The sequence below is a fragment of the Zosterops lateralis genome, assembly GCF_965231275.1.
Source record: "Zosterops lateralis genome assembly, chromosome: 28".
In the NCBI taxonomy this organism is placed as follows: domain Eukaryota; kingdom Metazoa; phylum Chordata; class Aves; order Passeriformes; family Zosteropidae; genus Zosterops; species Zosterops lateralis.
The window spans coordinates 2,020,414-2,039,299 of record NC_139788.1 but is presented as its reverse complement, the minus strand read 5'-3'; the positions used below and the strand labels follow the sequence as shown (position 1 = coordinate 2,039,299).

The 18,886-nt window shown below is 41.9% G+C and overlaps 2 protein-coding genes across 3 annotated transcripts in view; both read left to right on the top strand.

The window, feature by feature from the left end:
- The window catches only part of RLF (RLF zinc finger), a 35,443-nt gene extending 29,227 nt beyond the window's left edge, over window positions 1-6,216 (top strand). For both annotated transcript variants that reach the window (XM_083879467.1, XM_083879466.1), the window contains 2 exons: window positions 628-769; window positions 946-6,216. In XM_083879467.1, coding sequence (XP_083735593.1) covers window positions 628-769; window positions 946-5,676 — 4,873 coding nt within the window. In that variant the 3' untranslated portion in view covers window positions 5,677-6,216. The remainder of the gene's footprint in view (window positions 1-627; window positions 770-945) is intronic.
- A 2,392-nt stretch (window positions 6,217-8,608) lies between these two features.
- On the top strand, window positions 8,609-18,859 carry ZMPSTE24 (zinc metallopeptidase STE24). The gene is made up of 10 exons (XM_083879637.1): window positions 8,609-8,733; window positions 9,935-10,081; window positions 11,282-11,368; window positions 11,996-12,112; window positions 12,425-12,577; window positions 13,813-13,954; window positions 15,507-15,667; window positions 16,289-16,393; window positions 16,603-16,746; window positions 17,081-18,859. The coding sequence occupies exons 1-10, from the start codon at window positions 8,617-8,619 to the stop codon at window positions 17,303-17,305; spliced, it is 1,398 nt and encodes a 465-aa protein (XP_083735763.1). The 5' UTR covers window positions 8,609-8,616; the 3' UTR covers window positions 17,306-18,859.
- The last annotated feature ends 27 nt before the right edge of the window (window positions 18,860-18,886 follow it).

Below are 18,886 nucleotides of genomic sequence, written 5' to 3'. Positions count from 1 at the left end.
TCACACTTTGTGCTGGCAGAACAACAGCAAGTGACAGGTCGTATCCTTAAGTGGTTGTGCTGCCTTGGGTATAATAAATTGCTCAGTAGAATGGCTCTGTGCTCTCATGGTGTGAGTGGAACAGCACAGAGACCACAGACAGCCTTCAGCTTACAGATTCTTTCCGTGATGCTTTGCAAAGGGTGATTCTGTAAGATGTGGTTCTGTTCCCTTTAGTGGCAGCCACATCACCTGGCTGCAGGTGTCAACAGCTGAGCGGCTTCTTATTGGGAGAAAAGTGACAACTTTCCATTATAATTCATCTTAGCCATTTTAAATTTCTGTGTGAGAGGTAAAGACTGTGGGACAGGGTTTTTTTGTCTAGAAAGGAAGTCTGTGCAGGCGTAGATGTGTGCATTGACATGAATCCCAGTGCCAGTGTCTTTCCTCAGTGAGTATCAGGAGATACTCTGGGTTTTGATCTGTTCTCTTCAGTGTCACTTGGAGATCAGAACATAATTCAAGTGTGTGCTGTCCTTGAATAACACTTGAATTTTTCTTGGCATCAGCTCTGAACTGACACACTGTGACTGCACAAATTGTGTGTATCTGCAGCGTTCTTACATTTCTGCTTTCAACTCTTTGCAGGGAACTGACACTTTTCTGGAGCAAACTGCAGAGAAGAATAGATCCTTCCTTAGACTCCTTTTTGGAGAGATGTCGTCAGTTTGGCATCATTGCTAAAACACTACAGCATCTATTTTTCTTGATAAGAGTCATACAATCTGAAGTAAGTAAGATACAGTCCTGAGTCTTTGGACACAGCTACAGTTGTTTACATGAAATTATTATTTTCTTAATAATTCTATTGAATTGAAAAAAAAAAATAGCTTATTTCATTATTTATACTTTCTGATTAAGTGCCTAATAAGATACTGATAAAACTCTTGTGTTTTCTTTGGACAGGCAGAGGAAGCAGGACTGGCTGTGTCAGTGTTGTTGTGTGTGAGAGCCCTCCAGATCAGGTCCAACGGAAGCGATGAGATGAAGACATCAGTGTGTAAAACAATTGCATGCCTTTTACCAGAAGACCTCGAAGTTAGAAGAGCCTGTCAACTCACAGAATTCTTACTGGAGCCAACTCTGAGTGGATTTAATGCATTGGAAGAGCTCTATATGCAGCCAGACCAAAAATTCGATGAAGAAAATGCACTGGTTCCGAATTCACTCCGCTGTGAACTGCTGTTAGCTTTGAAGGCATATTGGCCGTTTGATCCTGAATTTTGGGACTGGAAGACTCTAAAGAGGCATTGTCATAAACTCTTAGGGAAGGTAGCTTCTGATTCTGAGGATGATGCAGGTTGCCATATGTCACTCAATGAAACTGATATGTTAGAAAATTTCTTTAGTGACTATGATGAGAACACAAAAGAACACAAATACTATGATGGGAAAGACATGATGAGTCACCCCAAGGAAAAATCAAGAGTAAAAAAACCAATTGGTTCTTCAGAAAGATACCAGAGGTGGCTTCAATACAAGTTTTTTTGTGTGCTCTGCAAAAGGGAGTGTATAGAGGCCAGAATACTGCATCATTCTAAGATGCACATGGAAGATGGTATTTATACGTGTCCTGTTTGCACTAAGAAGTTCAAAAGAAAGGAATTTTTTGTACCACACGTAATGGAACACGTCAAAATGCCACCTAGCAGAACGCACAGACCTAAAAAGAAAATAATTCTGAAAAAAGAGAGATCACCACCAAAGGCAACAGGTTCCAGCAGCCCGCCCCCAGCGTTCCCAGAAAGGCCACACCAGGCACAGCTCCCTGAAAGCTTTGAGGACGACACAGAGGAATACGTCACCTTCAGCCAGCTGGAAAACTGCCAGCTGCAAGACAGAGACATCTACCCCTGTCCTGGCACAGATTGCTCCCGAGTCTTTAAACAATTCAAATACTTGAGCGTCCACCTGAAAGCTGAACACCAGAACAACGACGAGAACGCCAAACACTACCTGGACATGAAGAACAGGAGGGAGAAATGCGCTTTCTGCCGCCGGCACTTCATGACCTCCTTCCACCTGCGGGAGCACGAGCGCGTGCACTGCGGGCCCCAGCCCTACATGTGTGTTTCCATGGACTGCTACGCCAGGTTTGGCTCTGTCAATGAGCTCCTCAACCACAAACAGACCCACGATGATCTGCGTTATAAGTGTGAGCTCAATGGGTGTAATATTGTTTTTAGCGATTTAGGGCAGCTTTACCATCACGAGGCGCAGCATTTCAGGGACGCGTCGTACACCTGCAACTATTTCGGTTGCAAAAAGTTTTATTATTCAAAAACTGAGTTTCAGAATCACCTCGCGGCACATGACATCCAAGTGTCGAATGGGGAAGGGAAGCAAAGGCTGAACCTTGAGGGGTTGGTTTCCGAAGAAAAATCTGGTTATCTTCCAGAGTCTCAGCTGCTTGAACAATCTGAAAATTCCAGTCTGAACGATAACTTGGATCCCTCAGGTTCTCAGGAGATTCCACAGGTGAAGGAAGAATCTCTCTCTGACAGTGAAGATCTCAACAGTGAAAGTAATTGCAGCCTGCACTGCGGGAAGCACAGGGCAGATGCCGCAGTGAGCCAAGGTCAGACATCTCCACGGCTGCTTCCAACAGTGGCTCACAACCAGTCAGTTCCAGGTTTTGTCGTGTCCCAGGAAGGAGTCTTCCATCCAGCAGATGTGAAACAACAGTGTTCCAATGTGGCAGTTTGCTTTGATGACAAGAACCTTCCCTGTGGTTTTGAAGGCTGCTGTTCCATCCACAAAAATTCCAGAAGTATGCAAAAGCACCTTCGAAGGGCCCATCCATACAACTTTAAAGGCAAAAGAAATATGGAAATGAAAACGAAATACTTTCTTGATCTGTTGAATGGTGCTCAGGACAGTAAATCCCCTACAGATATGAGTCCAGAGTTAGGTCATAATTCTGATACAAATGCTGACTCTCCAGAAAGTGTGTGTTGTGCTGTAGATGCTAAAGAAAGCAGTGACCTGAGGGAAGAAACTTACCCTTCTTCCCCAGAAACATCTTTTTATGACAGTTCTAAAGAAGCAGATCTTGAAGATAACATGTGGGAACTAATGTTAGGCTTGAAACATTTAAGCTTAAAAAATGCTAACATTCAAAATTCAAGACAGAAATCTTATCTGGGCTATTCATCTAGGGATGCCAAGTGCTCTGAGTCAGCTGATGAAACTACCTCAAAATTTCACCTTCAAGAGCAAGAAGATAATTTACCCAGCCAGTACCTTACTCAGCTGGCAGCTAAACCATTTTTCTGTGAATGTCACGGATGTACATGTGAGTTTGTGACCAGAGAAGCTCTCCTAATGCATTATGTTAAAAAGCATAACTATTCAAAGGAAATGGTTCTTCAGCTAAATATGTTCCAGCATCGCTATTCACCATTTAAGTGTCATATTTGCCAAAGATCATTTACAAGAAAAACACATCTTCGAATTCACTACAGAAACAAACATCAGCTTGGCTGCGAGGGCGTGGCCCACAAGGTGTGTCCTAGTGAAAAATTTGATCACGTAGGTTTATGTACAGAGGACATGCATAAGAACAGCACTGCTGCAGTGCCTGCCTGTGCAAACAGCGTTGGGTTCCCTGGACATTCGGACTCTGAACAGCTGTGTCACCCAAAGAAGGAAGACTGCTGTTCTGAGACTGATTTGGAGTCCAATGAAGAGGCAGACAATGATGTAACAAGAAAAACATCTAACATAACTTCTCTGGACAGTCATAGAGAAGAACTGGAAGCCAGACAGGGAAGAGGAAGCAAAAGAACAGTTGCTAAAGGGAACTTATGTTACATATTGCATAAGTACCACAAACCATTTCATTGTATACATAAAAGCTGCAACTCTGCATTCACAAACCAGAAAGGTTTGATTCGCCATTACAGAACTGTTCACCAGTATAACAAGGAACAGCTCTGCTTAGAAAAAGACAAAGCAAGAACGAAAAGGGAACTTGTCAAATGTAAAAAGGTATTTGCATGCAAACACAAAGACTGTGGTAAGCGTTTTCTGTGTTCTAAAGCTCTTGCTAAGCATTGTAGTGACTTCCACAATGAAATCTTAGAGGATCAAAAACTGCTTTCTGAAGCTGAGTCTGCCAGATTTGCTTGTAACCAAGCCCACTGCCATGCTGTATTTTATACATTTAATAAGCTTAAACAGCACCTAATAGAAGAACATGCCAATGAAGAAAGATTAAACAAAGATTTTGAAATCCATTGTGACCTTAATGGCTGCAACCGAATTTTCACAAATTACAGTCACTATTCTCAGCATGTATATTTCAGACACAGTGAATATTATGATAGTCTCTTCGGAAATCAGAAAGAGGAGGAAGATGACGAAGAGAAAAATGAGCAAAATTACTTGAAAGACGGCTTTGACTCAAGCAAGCAGAACGGGAAGCAATTAAAAGAAAAAGCTAAGAGAATTAGCAAAAGCAGAGAGAAGCCTTTGCTGAATTTCAAAACAAAAGAGGAAGCCCTACAAATGTGCAAGGAGAAGTCTAACCAGACGCAGTACCCGTGCATGGTGCAGGGCTGCCTGTCTGTTGTCAAACTGGAGAGCAGCATCGTCAGGCACTACAAGCGCACACACCAGATGACCAACATGTACATCGAGCAGCGCCTCCAGAAACTCGTGCTCTGTGTCAAATGTGGCGTCATGATTGAAAAGCAGTCCTGCTCTGACACAGCTTCAGACTCGGAGAAAAAGGATGTGGAAGTTAACGAGGATAAATCAGCTACTTCTGAGCCTGTGCAGGAGAGTGATGACAAACCCCTCGTTCCAAACCCTGCCTCTGATCCTCCAGATGTGAGTAATGAAGACCAAAACCAATGTCCACCGAGTGGTGTGAGTTGTGATGCCAGTGCCTTTGTGTACTCAGGCACTTTAAAATGTAACCACAGTTCAAAGGACACCTGTTCAGAAGAGCCCAACAGCGAGGAGACAGCTGTGTGTAAAACTGAAGATCTTTCTGAAAGCAGTGAAAAGGAGAATAGCTCTTCTCTCTCCAGTTTACAGTCAGAGGTGCCAAGAGAGAAAGAGCCAGAAGGATGTCAACATAGTGTGGGTAATCAGAATGCAAAAAGAAATGTACTTTGTGCTATGAAAGACAAATTTCAAAAGCCTCCTGTGTCCAAACCATTTGATTTAAAAACATATAAACCAATGGGATTTGAGTCTTCATTTTTAAAATTTATTCAGGAAAGTGAGGGAAAAGATGATGATGATGACGACGATGATTGTGATGAGGTAGTAGAATGGGAGTCTCCTGAGCAGTTGCCAGTAGATGAAACATTGCAAAAAGAGGGAGACAGTCAAGGGGATACACCAGTAAACAACTTTGTAAGTGATGAAAATGTAATCATAACCCCAAATGATGCTGGGCAGCTAACAGAGATCCAGCCCTTGCTGTCAGAGTCCTCATCTGCCCCTTCTTTAGAAAATCTGAGGGCAATCCTGGACAAGGCCCTAATGGACTGTGGAGACCTTGCCTTAAAACAGCTGCATTACTTACGACCAGTAGTTGTCCTTGAAAGATCCAAGTTTTCCACACCTCTCATAGATTTATTTCCAACAAAAAAGGCAGATGAGCTGTGTGTAGGAAGTACATAAGTAGCTTTGCTTAGAGCAGATAGCCTCCACTACTGCTGTACGGGGAGAACTTCAAATTAGAACAGTAATTGTTACAGTACACACTTTTTTAGGTTAGTTTTGACTGTTTGATTCCATGAATGTATAATATCTGTCAAAAGTAATGGCCAAGTTAATTTAGCTCCCCATTTTTTTTCAATGAACAATGCTGATTTTGGTGCTATTTAACACATCAGAACACTTGGGGGCTTCCTCTTGAAGAGTAAATGTGCATGATTGTATATGGAACAAGTACTGGGGTACCAGGGTTTGGGGGGCGATGGAGTTATTACTTGACTTGAATGTGCACCCCAGGGTGCTTTGTGTAACATATTGTACACTACAGCATCTTATATTTTTTGAGTTATGAGTTTCAATAAATTACAGTTTTTCACCCATTTGTTTACTGTACAGTAAATCTTTAAATGTGCTTTACTTGTAATTGAGTTTGGGACCATTCTGAGTGCATTGGACAGTGTTGCTTAAGTTTTATGCATTTGTAGATAATTTATCAAACTGATAAAATAGATACAGAAAAGTAAAGTATTACATTTTATTTTACAACATTCTCCGTGCTTTTTTTAGACTTGAAAGAACTATAATTAGTACAAGCTTACTAATTACACTTCTGCATGAGAAAGTCCTTGTTCCTTTAAAGGCAGAGGGTGTTTTCTGAGACTGTCTGGCACCACCTGAGTGTGTGATGAGTGTTGCCAGACTTCAAGCAGGTTGAGTCACTGAAAGTACCAGTGTACATTTAGGGCTCCCCAGTGAGTTTCTTTGACAACAAATGAAACCTAGCTGGGAGATTGACTGGAAGAGTCAGTTAATATTTTAACCTCTGTTTCTTGTTTTGTATCACATTTCTTGCCACACCAGGAGGCCCAGAATTGCTGTCCCCTGTGAGGGGTATTTCCATGGCTCTGTGGGGATTTTAATGAGCAAGCAGCAATCACAGCTTCTTACTGATTGAGGGCTTGGGTGTTGGGCTTTCTGGGTTTTTATACTGTGATCTGAAAAAGCAGCAGTGGAAAGGAAATGAAAAAAAGACTTTGGGAAATGTTTAAAACAGAGCATGAGTGTTGGCTGGGTGCAGAAATGATTGCAGTTATCAAACTGCCTGGTGAACTGTGGTATAGCCAAAACTAGGCAGAAATGGCATCTTTGTACTACAATTAGGAAAAGAAAGTTATTTGGGCATCCCTAAAACTTAGGTACAAAATCATACACCAAGCAACAGAAGCGCACCTTACTGCTTTCCTCTCTCTAAACGATAAGCTTTTAATGAAAGAAGTGATTCAATCTTCTCACAAAGTTCTAAAAATGGAAGTAAATTGTGTCAAAAGGTTGAATACTGCAACAGCATCCGACATCCTTCAATGTGTTTCAGAGTAATTTCTCTCTCTGAAATACTTTTTAATGTCAAGTTTGAGTCATGTTTTAATATACTTGAATATTCAAGATCTCAAAAGAGGAAAAGTTTTAACAGGAAATTTAATAGACATGATGGCTGGTTCAGGTATTGGGCCAGAGAGACCCTGTTATCCTCTCAGGGTTTGAGTATCCCACAGAAGAACCTGTCCCTTTGTGGTCAGCATGAATAATAAATTCCTTGAGGTTTGGAGACTTCAGTTTCAAATCAGGCAGCTGGATTTCCCACAAAACAAGCTGCACGTTAAACTGATTCCCTCAGATTCAATTCTGCTTTTACCAAATGAGTTCCTGTGTGCCTGCAAACCACACACAGTGCACACTGACAGACCAGTCCTCACTGGTGTTACAGAGCCTGGTGAGTCCTTCTCTTCAGTTACTGCTCTTTCCCGAGGCTGGGATATACCCCAGGGCAGAGACAGACATCATTTCTGTCTGCCACCTATGGAGACAAGTCCTGCAACATTCCTCAGTCCAAGAGATGCATTTAGAAAGTGGTTGAGTCACTTTGGGCTGCACAAAAGCAGCTTGGAGTCATTTTCCTGTGCTGATGTGGCACTCCAGGCACTGCCAGGACTTTTAGTAGTGTTGGTTCATAGAGTGGTCATATTTCAGTTGAAAGATACCAGTACAGCACTGGTCAGCTTCTTCCTCGTTACAGAAACTGTATCTTGCTCATTTCAGACACTGTCAGTGTGTTTTATTCTTTGAACTTCATCATCTACAAAATGCTCTACTGTCTCAGTGAGGTAACAGCATCACAACCGTACAGCTTGACTCTACATCTTTATCCCCGTTTCTTCTTGGCCTTTTTAATCTGATCTAATTGCCCGGCAGAGAGTTCTGTGCGCAGTCCGAGTAATTTATACGGAAGAGAAGTAATTTAAACATCTGCCCAGATCCTCGCCACGCTGCCCCCCACACGCGCAGGGCGGAGCCGGGCTGGGCACAGCTGAGCCCTTCACGGGCGCCGTGAGGGGGCGGCCCCTTCCCTTCACGGACGCTCCTTCACGGCGCCCACCCCGCTCCGGGGCCCGTCCGTCCCGCCGCCGGGGCTGCTCCTTCACACGGCGCCCGTCCTGCCGCGGGGCCGCCCCTTTCCTTCACGGCGCCCGTTCCGCCGCCGGGCCGCCCCTTCACGGCTCGTCCGTCCCACTCCGGGGCCGTCCCGTCACATGGCGCCCGTCCCGCCGCCGGGCCGCCCCTTCCCTTCATGGCACCCGTCCCTTCACGGTGCCCGCCAGTCCCGCCGCCGGGGCCGCCCCTTCACGGCGCCCGGTACAGGGACGCCCCTTCACGACCCTCCCGTCCCACCGCCCCTTCACGGCCCGCCCGCCCCGGGGTCGGACCGCCCCTTCACGGAGCCCTTTCCGTCCCTTCACGGCGCCCGCCCCGTCCCGCCCCGGGGCCGCCCCCTCAGGGCCCGCCCGCCCCGCCCATGGCTCCTCCGGCCGGCAGGCGGCGCCGCAGCGCGCGGCTGGCGGAGCGGCCATGGCGCTGTCCGGCGATCTGTGGGCAGAGCTGCCGGTCGAGCGCCGCATCTTCTGCTCCGTCCTGCTCTTCTCCTGGGCCGTCTACCTCTGGGAGGCTTTCCTGGCGCACCGGCAGGTCGGTGGGGCTCTGGCGGTGCACGGTGGCTGTTGGCGGGATGGGGCTGTGCCGGGCGCGGCCCCGGCCTCACGTGGAGGGTGGCCGGGACCGGCGGCGGGGCCGGGCTGAGGCGGGAGCCGGGGATGGGGATGGAGCCAGAAACAGGGCTGGATGGAGCCAGAGCCGGATCCGGGGCTGTCACCGGCCCGTGGAGGGCTCGGCCTGTCCCGGGCGCGGCCTCAGCGCGCTGTAGCGGATGGGGATCGCTCACAGCGGCGAGTTGGGTCAGCGCGGCAGGGTCACCGCTCAGAGCCCCCCGCAGCTCCGGCCTCCTCCCCGGGACAGCTGAGAGAGAGTGGTGTGAGCGATAATGAGGAAATCGTGAGTTGAAATAACGACAGTTCAGCGGGTGAAGGGAAGAGGAAGGAAGCGCCGCACAGGCCTCGTTCAGCACGTCCCCGATGGCGATGCCTGTTCCCACCCTGAAAGGAACATCCCGGCCCCCGCCCCTTATCGCAGATATGACACACAGGATGGGGTGTCCCTTTGGCCAGGCCCTGCTGTCCCCTCCCAGCCCCATCTCCACTCTATCTCCATCCCATCTGCCCACCTGGCAGGTGTAACAGCAGCCACACACCTGGATATGTGACCTGGGATCAGGGACAGCACAGCCTGATGCCCCAGACAGGGGAAAATGTGTTTTGAAGTTACAAAGGGTACAAACTTTTCCTTAGAGAACAGGCAACTATGCTCAAACACGGCAGCTGAGGGAAAAGACTTCTATTCTTAAATTTTTTTTCAAGTGGCAAGTTCTTTACTCAAAATGAAACAACACCTCGGTTTCTATTCTGGTGAAGTCACACTTGGTTTGCACAGGAGGATCTGGGGTTTGGTTTTAAAATCAGCTCAGTGGTTAACCGTGGTGCAGTAACATCCTGTGGAAAAATCAGGTTGTGTGATCTGTATTTGAACTATTCTAAGTAAGTTGTTAAGCCAGCAGTTCAGTTCCTGGTTGTAACATAATAATTGTGCTTCGGTTTTGTATTTAGAACTTGACAGAAAAAACAGAATTTAGGAATATTAATTTGTTTGTGTATTGGGTTTTTTTAATCCTTTCTGTGGTGGCCCACGGGAACATTTTATGGGTTACTTTTCAATCTTATTTATCTTGTTTTAAAATATTAGGTGTAGACTTTAAGTTTGGTCTTCAATTTTTCAGAGGCGGGTGTACAGAACAACCACACATGTACCACAGGAACTGGGACAGATCATGGACTCAGAAACGTTTGAAAAGTCCCGTCTCTATCAGCTGGACAAAAGTACTTTCAGCTTTTGGTCAGGCCTCTATTCAGAGGTTGAGGGCACTGTAAGTACTTTTCATAAGATATTTTTCATGTACTCAAACTGTACTTTGGTTCTTTGGCATTCTGGGGTTATATGGCAAACACTGACATTTATATTCTGGTTTTGTTTGTGGTTGGATCTGCTACACAAAAAGAAAAGAAATTATTCACAAAGCATGTAATTCTGCAGTGCTGAGTCATACTGCACAACTACAGTGTTAGCTTACATTTTAATTATATTCTATAATAGTGTCCATTGCAAAATAATTAAGCAGCATGAGAGCTACTATGAATTGTTAAAATACAGATCTTTCCCTGTGTTTGGAGGAATGCAATTACTTTCATTTTTTGATAAAAAAGCCTTTGTTGTTTCTAAGGAAAATGTGCATGATTGGAATGAGTATCTTTTACCACTGAATTTAGTGCTGTGCTATTCCAAGACTTGAATCAGCACTCTGTGCTTATTTTCATCTGAGCCTACTGTTGTTATGGTTGCCCAAAACATTGTAGCTAATAAATAAAAGAGCCATGAGTTTGCCAGATGGACTGTTAGATGAATAAAGACATGAGTTAGTGGTGGGTTTGGCAGTGCTGGGTTGGACTCAGTGATCTCAGAGTGATTTTCCAGGCTGAAAGTTTCTGTGATTATATTCTGCAAAGTGGAAAGCCCTCATGTGTAGGGCGCATACAGCTCCTTCTCTACATGTCTGCAGTGGTGAATTCCTGCTCCTGTCTCTGGTGCTGATCCTCTGCCATCTTGTTTCTGCCCTAGGGAGGACTGGACAATGTCTTTCCTTTGTTGGTTAAACCAGTTTTCATTTTAGAGTTGTGTTTACTGCTGTTTTCTTTAGTAAATTGTGACTCTAATGTATGACCAATGAGTTGGGGTTTTTTGTTGTTCCCCTCCACCATTTGAAAAGGTGCAGTTTAAGTGGCTTTAATTTCTCTGCTGAGGTTTTAAAACCACCATGCTTTGGTCCTTTCCATCTGCTCCTGACACTAAAAAATAAATTACCTGCTCTCTACTTCTGTAAAGTAAAAATTAATTTTTTCCATATATTTCAGACTTGTTTTATCACTGTTAAGATCAGAGGAGTGGCAAAAAGCTAATTATAAAACTTGTCTTATTCGCTCTTACAAGGTTCTTGTCATGCTGAAATTTTAGTAGACTAAGATGACAGTGTGTTTCATACTCCTCTGTGGTATGTGGTTTTGTTTTTAAGATGATTCTCCTCTGTGGAGGAATTCCTTTTCTATGGAAACTGTCTGGTCAGATCTCTGGTCGTGCTGGCTTTGGACCAGAATATGAGGTAAGTAGGCTTTAAATTTCCATGGAAGTATTTGATCCCTACTGCAATAATAGTTTTTATTTTTAAATTGATATTTAGTCAAAAATGAGATTTAGCTAACTGGTAATACAGTAAAAATAACAGATGTTTTCTGGTGCACACAATGATTGTGTGATTCTGAGAACTTGTAACAGTAAATTAGCTTGCTTTTAAATTAGCTTACTAATTAAAACAGCCTTATATATTAAAAGCAAATTCTGGTATCTGCTTGAATCCAATGAGGTGGTGGGTTGGGTTTTTGGGAGCTCTTTATTTGGGTGTTTTCTTTTTACTAATGCTAGAATTGATCTACCTGCACACTAAAAGGGTAAGAAATTTGCTTAATTTACCTTCATGCTGTGGATGAGGCAAGTATCCAAATTTGTGTTCCAAATCCTTAGTAAGTTAATATAGTGAGCAATAATTAGTCATCATTAACAAGTTAATTCTGTGAATTTATCTAGCATCATCTTCTAACTGGTTTCAGTTAAAACACTGACTTAAAAGCCATTTTTAACACCCAGAATATTTGTAAAAAATTGTAAAAATATATTTGTAAACAAAATTTTATTGTCAATAAACATAAGGTGATTTTGTTTTGGTTTTTAGATTGTTCAGTCATTGGTATTTCTGCTGCTCGCAACACTCTTCAGTGCAGTGACTGGTCTGCCATGGAGTTTATACAATACATTTGTCATAGAAGAGAAACATGGCTTCAATCAACAGGTACTGCAGAGAGCACTTGTACTGACCACATTGGTTCAGTTTGGTTAGACAGACTGGTCCTTTCATGAATGTACAACACAAAATAATGGTTTTGTCAGGCCTTGCTAAAGAAAAGTGCATCTGCATGGGCTTTGTCCATGTGGTTGTAAGGAGCTGCAAGGAGAACTCATTTTTACTAACTCTGATTTTCTTATGACACTGCCATTGCTGGTTTGCCATTTGTCTTAACTGAAGGGATCAGTTCACTAACCAGAATGGCATTTTAATATTTATATTGACAAATCACTAATATAATTTATCCTTTCTTTGCAGACACTGGGATTTTTTTTTAAGGATGCTATCAAGAAGTTTGTTGTGACTCAGTGTATTCTGTTGCCAGTGACATCCCTTCTGCTTTACATTATTAAAATAGGGGGAGACTACTTTTTTATCTATGCCTGGCTCTTCACATTAGTTGTTTCCTTGGTGAGTATGAGATGTTTGAGTTTCTTCCAGACTCCAGCTTGCTGAACATAGCTGATAGGAAATGAAGAAAAAAATCTAAATGTCCTGTGAATTTTAATGTCTACAAACTTTACCAGAGTGTCTTGATCTCAATATACTCATTCAGGAATAATAGCTCATATTAGTTGTCCACATTAATGTCATAGATATCTAATATATTTAATACTGGAGTGTCTTCATCAATTGAAAGAGAAGCACTATAAAGGTTCAGAATAGGCACTGGAAATACAGCACTACACCTTCTGCAAGGTATCTGCAGAGGTTTAAGCCCCTAAAAATTGCAGTAACTATAATAACTTATTTTTAGTGGTGCTGCATATTGATTCCCTCACTTACTGTGACTTTGCAAAAGTCAATTTTTCCGATTTTTAATTTCATTGGACTTTTTCAACAGTGCACACAATGTCAAAACTCCAGATACTTGTTTACAGTGAAATAAAATGTATCAAGGTAATTTTGAAGTTAATGTTTATATCCGTTTGCCTCTGATGTCCTGTTCCTTTTTTTGCTAACCAGAATTTAAACTTCTAAAATAAATAAATAAAAATAATTTTATGGTGATCCAGAATGGGAGGAAAGGGAGTTCAGCTTTCTTTTCTATCACATTATTTTAGTTCTGGCTTTCTCAACTGGGCTGCAGCTGATGCCAGTTTGAAGAGATGCAGGTGCACTGTGGTGATATTTTTAGGTCAGGGCTGTTAGTCATTGTGGAGCCAGAGGTATCAGGCAGATAATTGACTTAGCCCTGCACACAGTTGGGAGAATGAAAGAAAATAGGGGAAATTAAATTTCTTGCCTCTTTTTAGGCAGTTTTTTTACAAGTTAGCAGGAATTAGTCTGAATTCTTTTATCTCCTGGTTCCTTCCTCTCTGCACCTGAGTGTGAAACACTTGAGAGCTTTCCAGGACAGGTGAAGGGTGTGAAACAGCCTGTCAGTGATGCCCAAGGCCTTGTCTTCTGCCCTGCCCACCCCAGTTCTGCTCAGTGTGTGGCTGTTTGTGCACATTGGCTGAGCTGTGGACTGGCTACCAGACAAAACAGCCCAGAGAGAGCCTGGCTAGAGATCCCACTTCAGGAATTCTGCTTTAGCAAGTGTTTTTTTCTGAAATTGTGCCCTTTTTTTGAACTTTTTGCTCCACCTTTTAGTACTAAACACATTTGCATGCCCCGTTCTTAATATCTGCATGTGTTTGCAGGTGCTTGTTACAATCTATGCAGACTATATTGCACCTTTGTTTGATAAATTCATTCCACTTCCGGAGGGAGAGCTCAAGCGGCAAATTGAAACAATGGCAAAGAGCATTGACTTCCCATTGACCAAGGTGTATGTTGTTGAAGGTGAGGATTTGTTTGTTTGGGTTTTTTTTAATTAAAAGGTTTTGTAATTTTAAATTTGTGAAATGAGTGGAAGCACAAAAGTAGTCAAGATTACCATTTTAGAACTGTGAAACAAAGGGAATATTTTAATTTTTCTAGTCTCAGTTTAGCCTTAATTGTCTCAAAGTCCTTGGTAAAACACTTGAAAAAGTACTGAAAATTAAAATTACCTATTTCTTGAAATGTTCACAGGGATGGTTTCTTATGCTGTAACTGGATGGTCTCACAGCCCCTGTGCAGTGGGACTGCAGTGGAGGCTGCCAAACCTCCAAGTTCTGCCCCTCCTCACTGCCCCTCACTTTTTTTTTTTTTTTTTTTTGTAGCATTCTTAAGAGTTTGAGCCAGCACCATTCCCTTTTGATATGGAGGACAGAATGTGGGAACTTCATTTTACTGGTGTTTTTCTGCACTCTGTCTTGGCTCTTCCTGCTCCATTGGTAAAATGTGCAACCAAGTTGTAATCTGCCTTTTACAGAATGAACTTTCAGGCTTCATTCTGTAAGAGGCAGATTACAAATGTTCCTTCTCTACCAATATTTAGTGAAGGATGAAGATTTTTATTCATTACAGACAGATGAAAGGAAGCCTTGCTATCCTGTGGCTGTTCAGATTTCTTCACTGGGAAGGGACCAGATGCTGAGGTGTCATACTCTGCCCAATCTTTTTCTCTGTTAATCTGTTGTGGTTTGGTGCTGAAGGTCACAATGACCATCTAAGGGTTGGCTTCCAATGGAACAATGGATATTTGTGCCCTAAGGGGTTTATGCAGTTCATACATTTATACTGAGTGTTTTAAGGCAAGTGCCTCCTAACTTATCCTTTGCTGCAAAAAACCCAGGGGAATCCTCTTTTCCCCTCATAGAGACATCTTTTGGTCCTGATGTTGCAACAGCTTCTGTCCATAAGCAAAAATAAGCTTTTTAATCAACTGAAAACTCTTCCCATTCCATGGAAAGAGATGAGTTTCTTGGCCCTAGGTTTATTGACAGCAGAAACAGTCCATACTGAGCTGATCTAGATAAAGGTAGCTGTAAAAAATGATCTATTGCAAAACTAGTATTGAGGAACTGTGTTATCTGTAGTTCATCTCTTTTCCTTAGCTGTTTCCAAAGTCTTCATGTTTATCTGTTTCCATTCATCTTTGCTGGCACACTTGAGAGAATTCTATGGAATTTGGCACGGGTTCTTTGCCTGGAGCAGTGTCAATGCTCTTTCCACTCTAAGTCTGAAATTGCAATAGAATTTGAACATCTAATGTCCAAGAAGAAAAGCAGACTGCTCTTATGGTTTTAGTGTTTTTAGTGATTACACTCTACATTTCTCTATTGGAGTCACCGTTACTTAGATTTTAGAATATGCTTCTGTTTCCAAACAGATCTGCTGGAGTTTGTCTATTTTTCATTTTTTGGGGACTTGGAGAGTTCCTCTGGAAAGATCTGGTCTGTGTCAGGTTGTGTAGAGGCTTCAGTGCATGGGATTATTCACTTCATGATTTTTAAATTTCCCCCACCAGGTTCTAAGCGTTCTTCCCACAGCAATGCTTATTTCTATGGGTTCTTCAAGAACAAACGGATAGTGCTCTTTGACACACTCCTGGAAGAATATTCTGCTTTGAACAAAGAACCTGCAGAAGGAGAAGATGGTGAGAATGAAGAAACAAAGTCTAAAACCAAAGTGAGTTTGTCTTTCTTTGTGTTGTTTATATTAACTTCTTGGTGAGATATTCCCTTGTGTTTTCTAATATATTTTAAAAGTCCTGAGTAAGTTACTAAAAGCCAAACCCTAATGATTTCAGCACCAAAGAATGCCTGGCTTGCTAGTGGGAATTTCTGGGGCTGTGTGGGTTGTGCAGATAGCACCAGAGACTGTAAAAATCCACAGGTACTTTAGCAAAACAGTATTTCTCTGCATATAAAAACTAGATCTTCCCTGTAATTCTTCAAATAAGGGACCTGTTCAGGGTTTTAGCTCATCTTCTTCTCTTTGGGACTGCCATACTAAAGCTTCCCTTTGAAGGAAATAAGTGTTCTTTCAGGTTTGCATCAGCATGTCTGCATATATAGAAATAAGAGAATACTACCTTATAGTAGAAATCTTCTTAACCTTAAAAGGTTAAATTTCTGTAAGGATCTTCATGAAAAAGGCTCAGCAAGAAATGATATGTGTGTTTCTGGTATCAGAAGGGAATGGCCTGATCTAGGGACACTTAAGTGATCAAGGAAAAAAACAAATGAGTAAGAAATGTATTTGTGTTCAGACATACCTGATAACACTTCTGCTTTGTTATTCCCTCAGAATAAGAAACAAGGATGTAAAAATGAAGAAGTTCTGGCTGTACTTGGTCATGAATTAGGTCACTGGAAACTAGGTCATACTGTCAAGAATATAATCATCAGCCAGGTAAGTTATTTTAAACTCTTGGGTTTGTTTTTTTTTCCTGGAGCATCTGTAATTATAGCTGTTTCCAAATGCCCTCTTCCAGATTTGTCAGTGTACATTCACCTCTCTGTATATTATTTGTTTTTTACAGTGGAGTCCATGTGCAACTCTATAATGTGATGTCATGTTATGACTTACCTTAATCAAGAATGTTTTTTTCTTTTCTGCAGATGAATTCTTTCCTTTGCTTCTTCTTGTTTGCTGTGCTAATTGGTCAGAAAGAACTCTTTGCTGCATTTGGTTTCTATGACACCCAGCCTACCCTGATAGGCTTGATGATTATTTTCCAGTTCATTTTTTCACCTTACAATGAGGTAAATACTGAAGTATTACCCTATTTAAATAATGATTCTGTTTTGTTGGGGGAAGTTTGAAGTTTCTAGGGGCTGTATTGGGTGTCTCATTTTGATAATCAGGCTTAGTGCTGCATGTTGGGTAGAACTCACAGTTTCAGTAATAATAAATAAAATATAATAAATTCAAATTCAATTAAAAATATATTTTTGTTGGATAAAGTTTAGTGAGCTCAGTCTCCAGCCACAGCAATGTGTGGGATGTGGAAAGCTGGATGTGGTAGTATTTACTGGCACTGAAGAAATTTGCAGATGGCTGAATTTTAAACTATTTTTAATGCATTTCTCTCCACAGGTCCTCTCATTCTGTTTGACTGTACTAAGCCGACGATTTGAGTTTCAAGCAGATGCATTTGCCAAGGAACTTGGGAAGGCTAAAGACCTTTATTCTGCTTTGATCAAGCTAAACAAAGATAATTTAGGATTCCCTGTTTCTGACTGGATCTTTTCAATGTGGCATTACTCCCACCCACCCCTTTTAGAAAGACTTCAGGCCTTGAAAGATGCAAAGCAAGAGTGACAGCAATGATTGCTGGTTCAGAGACAGTGCTTCCATCTCAGAAGCAAAGTTCAGAGCTGCTTTTTAAATTTATTTTTTTTTTAAACGGATAATGCGAATTAAGCGCGCTGTTAACAGCACCACAGACCCGAGTATCCTGAAACAGGTATTAAATTATAAATGACTTATTTTTAACAAAAGCAAAACTGTGGAACTTAATTTAGAAAGAGTGCTGGGTGAAGACCTTCCCCCTCACACCCTCCACACTGACTTTTATTTCCATATCATAGTGTAGACTTTTAAAGGAAGGAACACGAGTGCAGACTTCAAAACACCTTTTTTCTTCAGTTTGTGTAATGCCTTGAACGTTGCTTTTGAACCTTTTTCTATTCTCAGCATTGTGTGAACCTCCCCAGTCTCACCCTCTTCACAGTGAAGAGGCTTTGGGTGACTTGATTTCCTGTATGATGATGATACTTGTGCTTGCCCAGTGTGTTTTAAAAGGCTGAATGCAGCTGCAGGTTTTTCTCCTGCGTTCATGTCTGTCATAATGAAAAATGCTACTTAATAAAACCTTCTTTCTCTGAAGTGTGGGAAGAAGGATGAATTATAGCTGAGGAAATGTACCATGTCTTCCTTGAAAATGAGCACTAGGTGGGATTTAGTAGCATTAGAGTGGGATTAGGCTGCTCCTGTTGCCCACAGTGCTGCTGGGGGTATGGAAGGATGTTACAGAGAATCTCACATTTAAGAAAATTGCTAATTCTTTCTTGTTCTCCCTTTTTCTACATCTGAGTTGTTCCATTTCTGTTGTACTTAGCCAAGATTTTTTGTGTACATGGAAGTGCCCAGTTGCTCAGCCAGTGTATCAGAGCCATACTTTAATTCTGAGGGGGCTTACCCTCCATTCCACTGAGGATTTTTCATTAATATGAATCCAGCTGAAATAGTTGTGTTGGCATACTTATTCTTCATCATTGTTCTTATGTATAAAAATCCTTACATGTAAAAAATCCAGGAACCAGTTTGCCCACATCAGTTACTGAAGAACAGGTAAACATGAAAATGGCTTTGACACTGATTATCTCAAATGTTTCTGATGAAAAATAGGATTATATTTACTTTTGTTGAAGTAAAAATAAAATACAAGTTTGCATGTGCATACAAGTGTTTTAACCAGCCTGAACATACACACTCCTTATAAAAATCAGATTTTCTATCTGCAGTAAATTAAAAAGTTCTACTCAGCTCTGCACAGAGAGAGAAGTCATCAAAGCAAATTGTCATTGTTTCACATGTCAGAATATTCCCATATATTTTATTGTGAGCTTACATTTGTTCTTCTGATCATAGGGAAAAATGCCTTATAAGATGATGGGCACAATGATGTCTTGGGTGAAACAAGATGTTGCTGAAAGCCCTTTGTATGCCTTATTGTGTTTATACCCCAGCAAACATGGAGCTAAACCATAGATATGGATTTAGGAGACAGTTTTACAAATCTGGAGAGCCTATGTTTGTCATGTTAACTGTATTTAATAAAAGGCCCTCAAAAAATAAAACCATTAACTTGAATCTGTCAATTCAGAAGAATAACTGACT

Excerpts from the sequence above, each read along its gene's own strand:
- ZMPSTE24 (XM_083879637.1), top strand. The coding sequence starts at position 8,617 with ATGGCGCTGTCCGGCGATCTGTGGGCAGAGCTGCCGGTCGAGCGCCGC. Across the intron at positions 8,734-9,934 it reads CTTTCCTGGCGCACCGGCAG|AGGCGGGTGTACAGAACAAC; the intron begins GTCGGTGGGGCT and ends TCAATTTTTCAG. Across the intron at positions 15,668-16,288 it reads AAACAAAGTCTAAAACCAAA|AATAAGAAACAAGGATGTAA; the intron begins GTGAGTTTGTCT and ends TTATTCCCTCAG.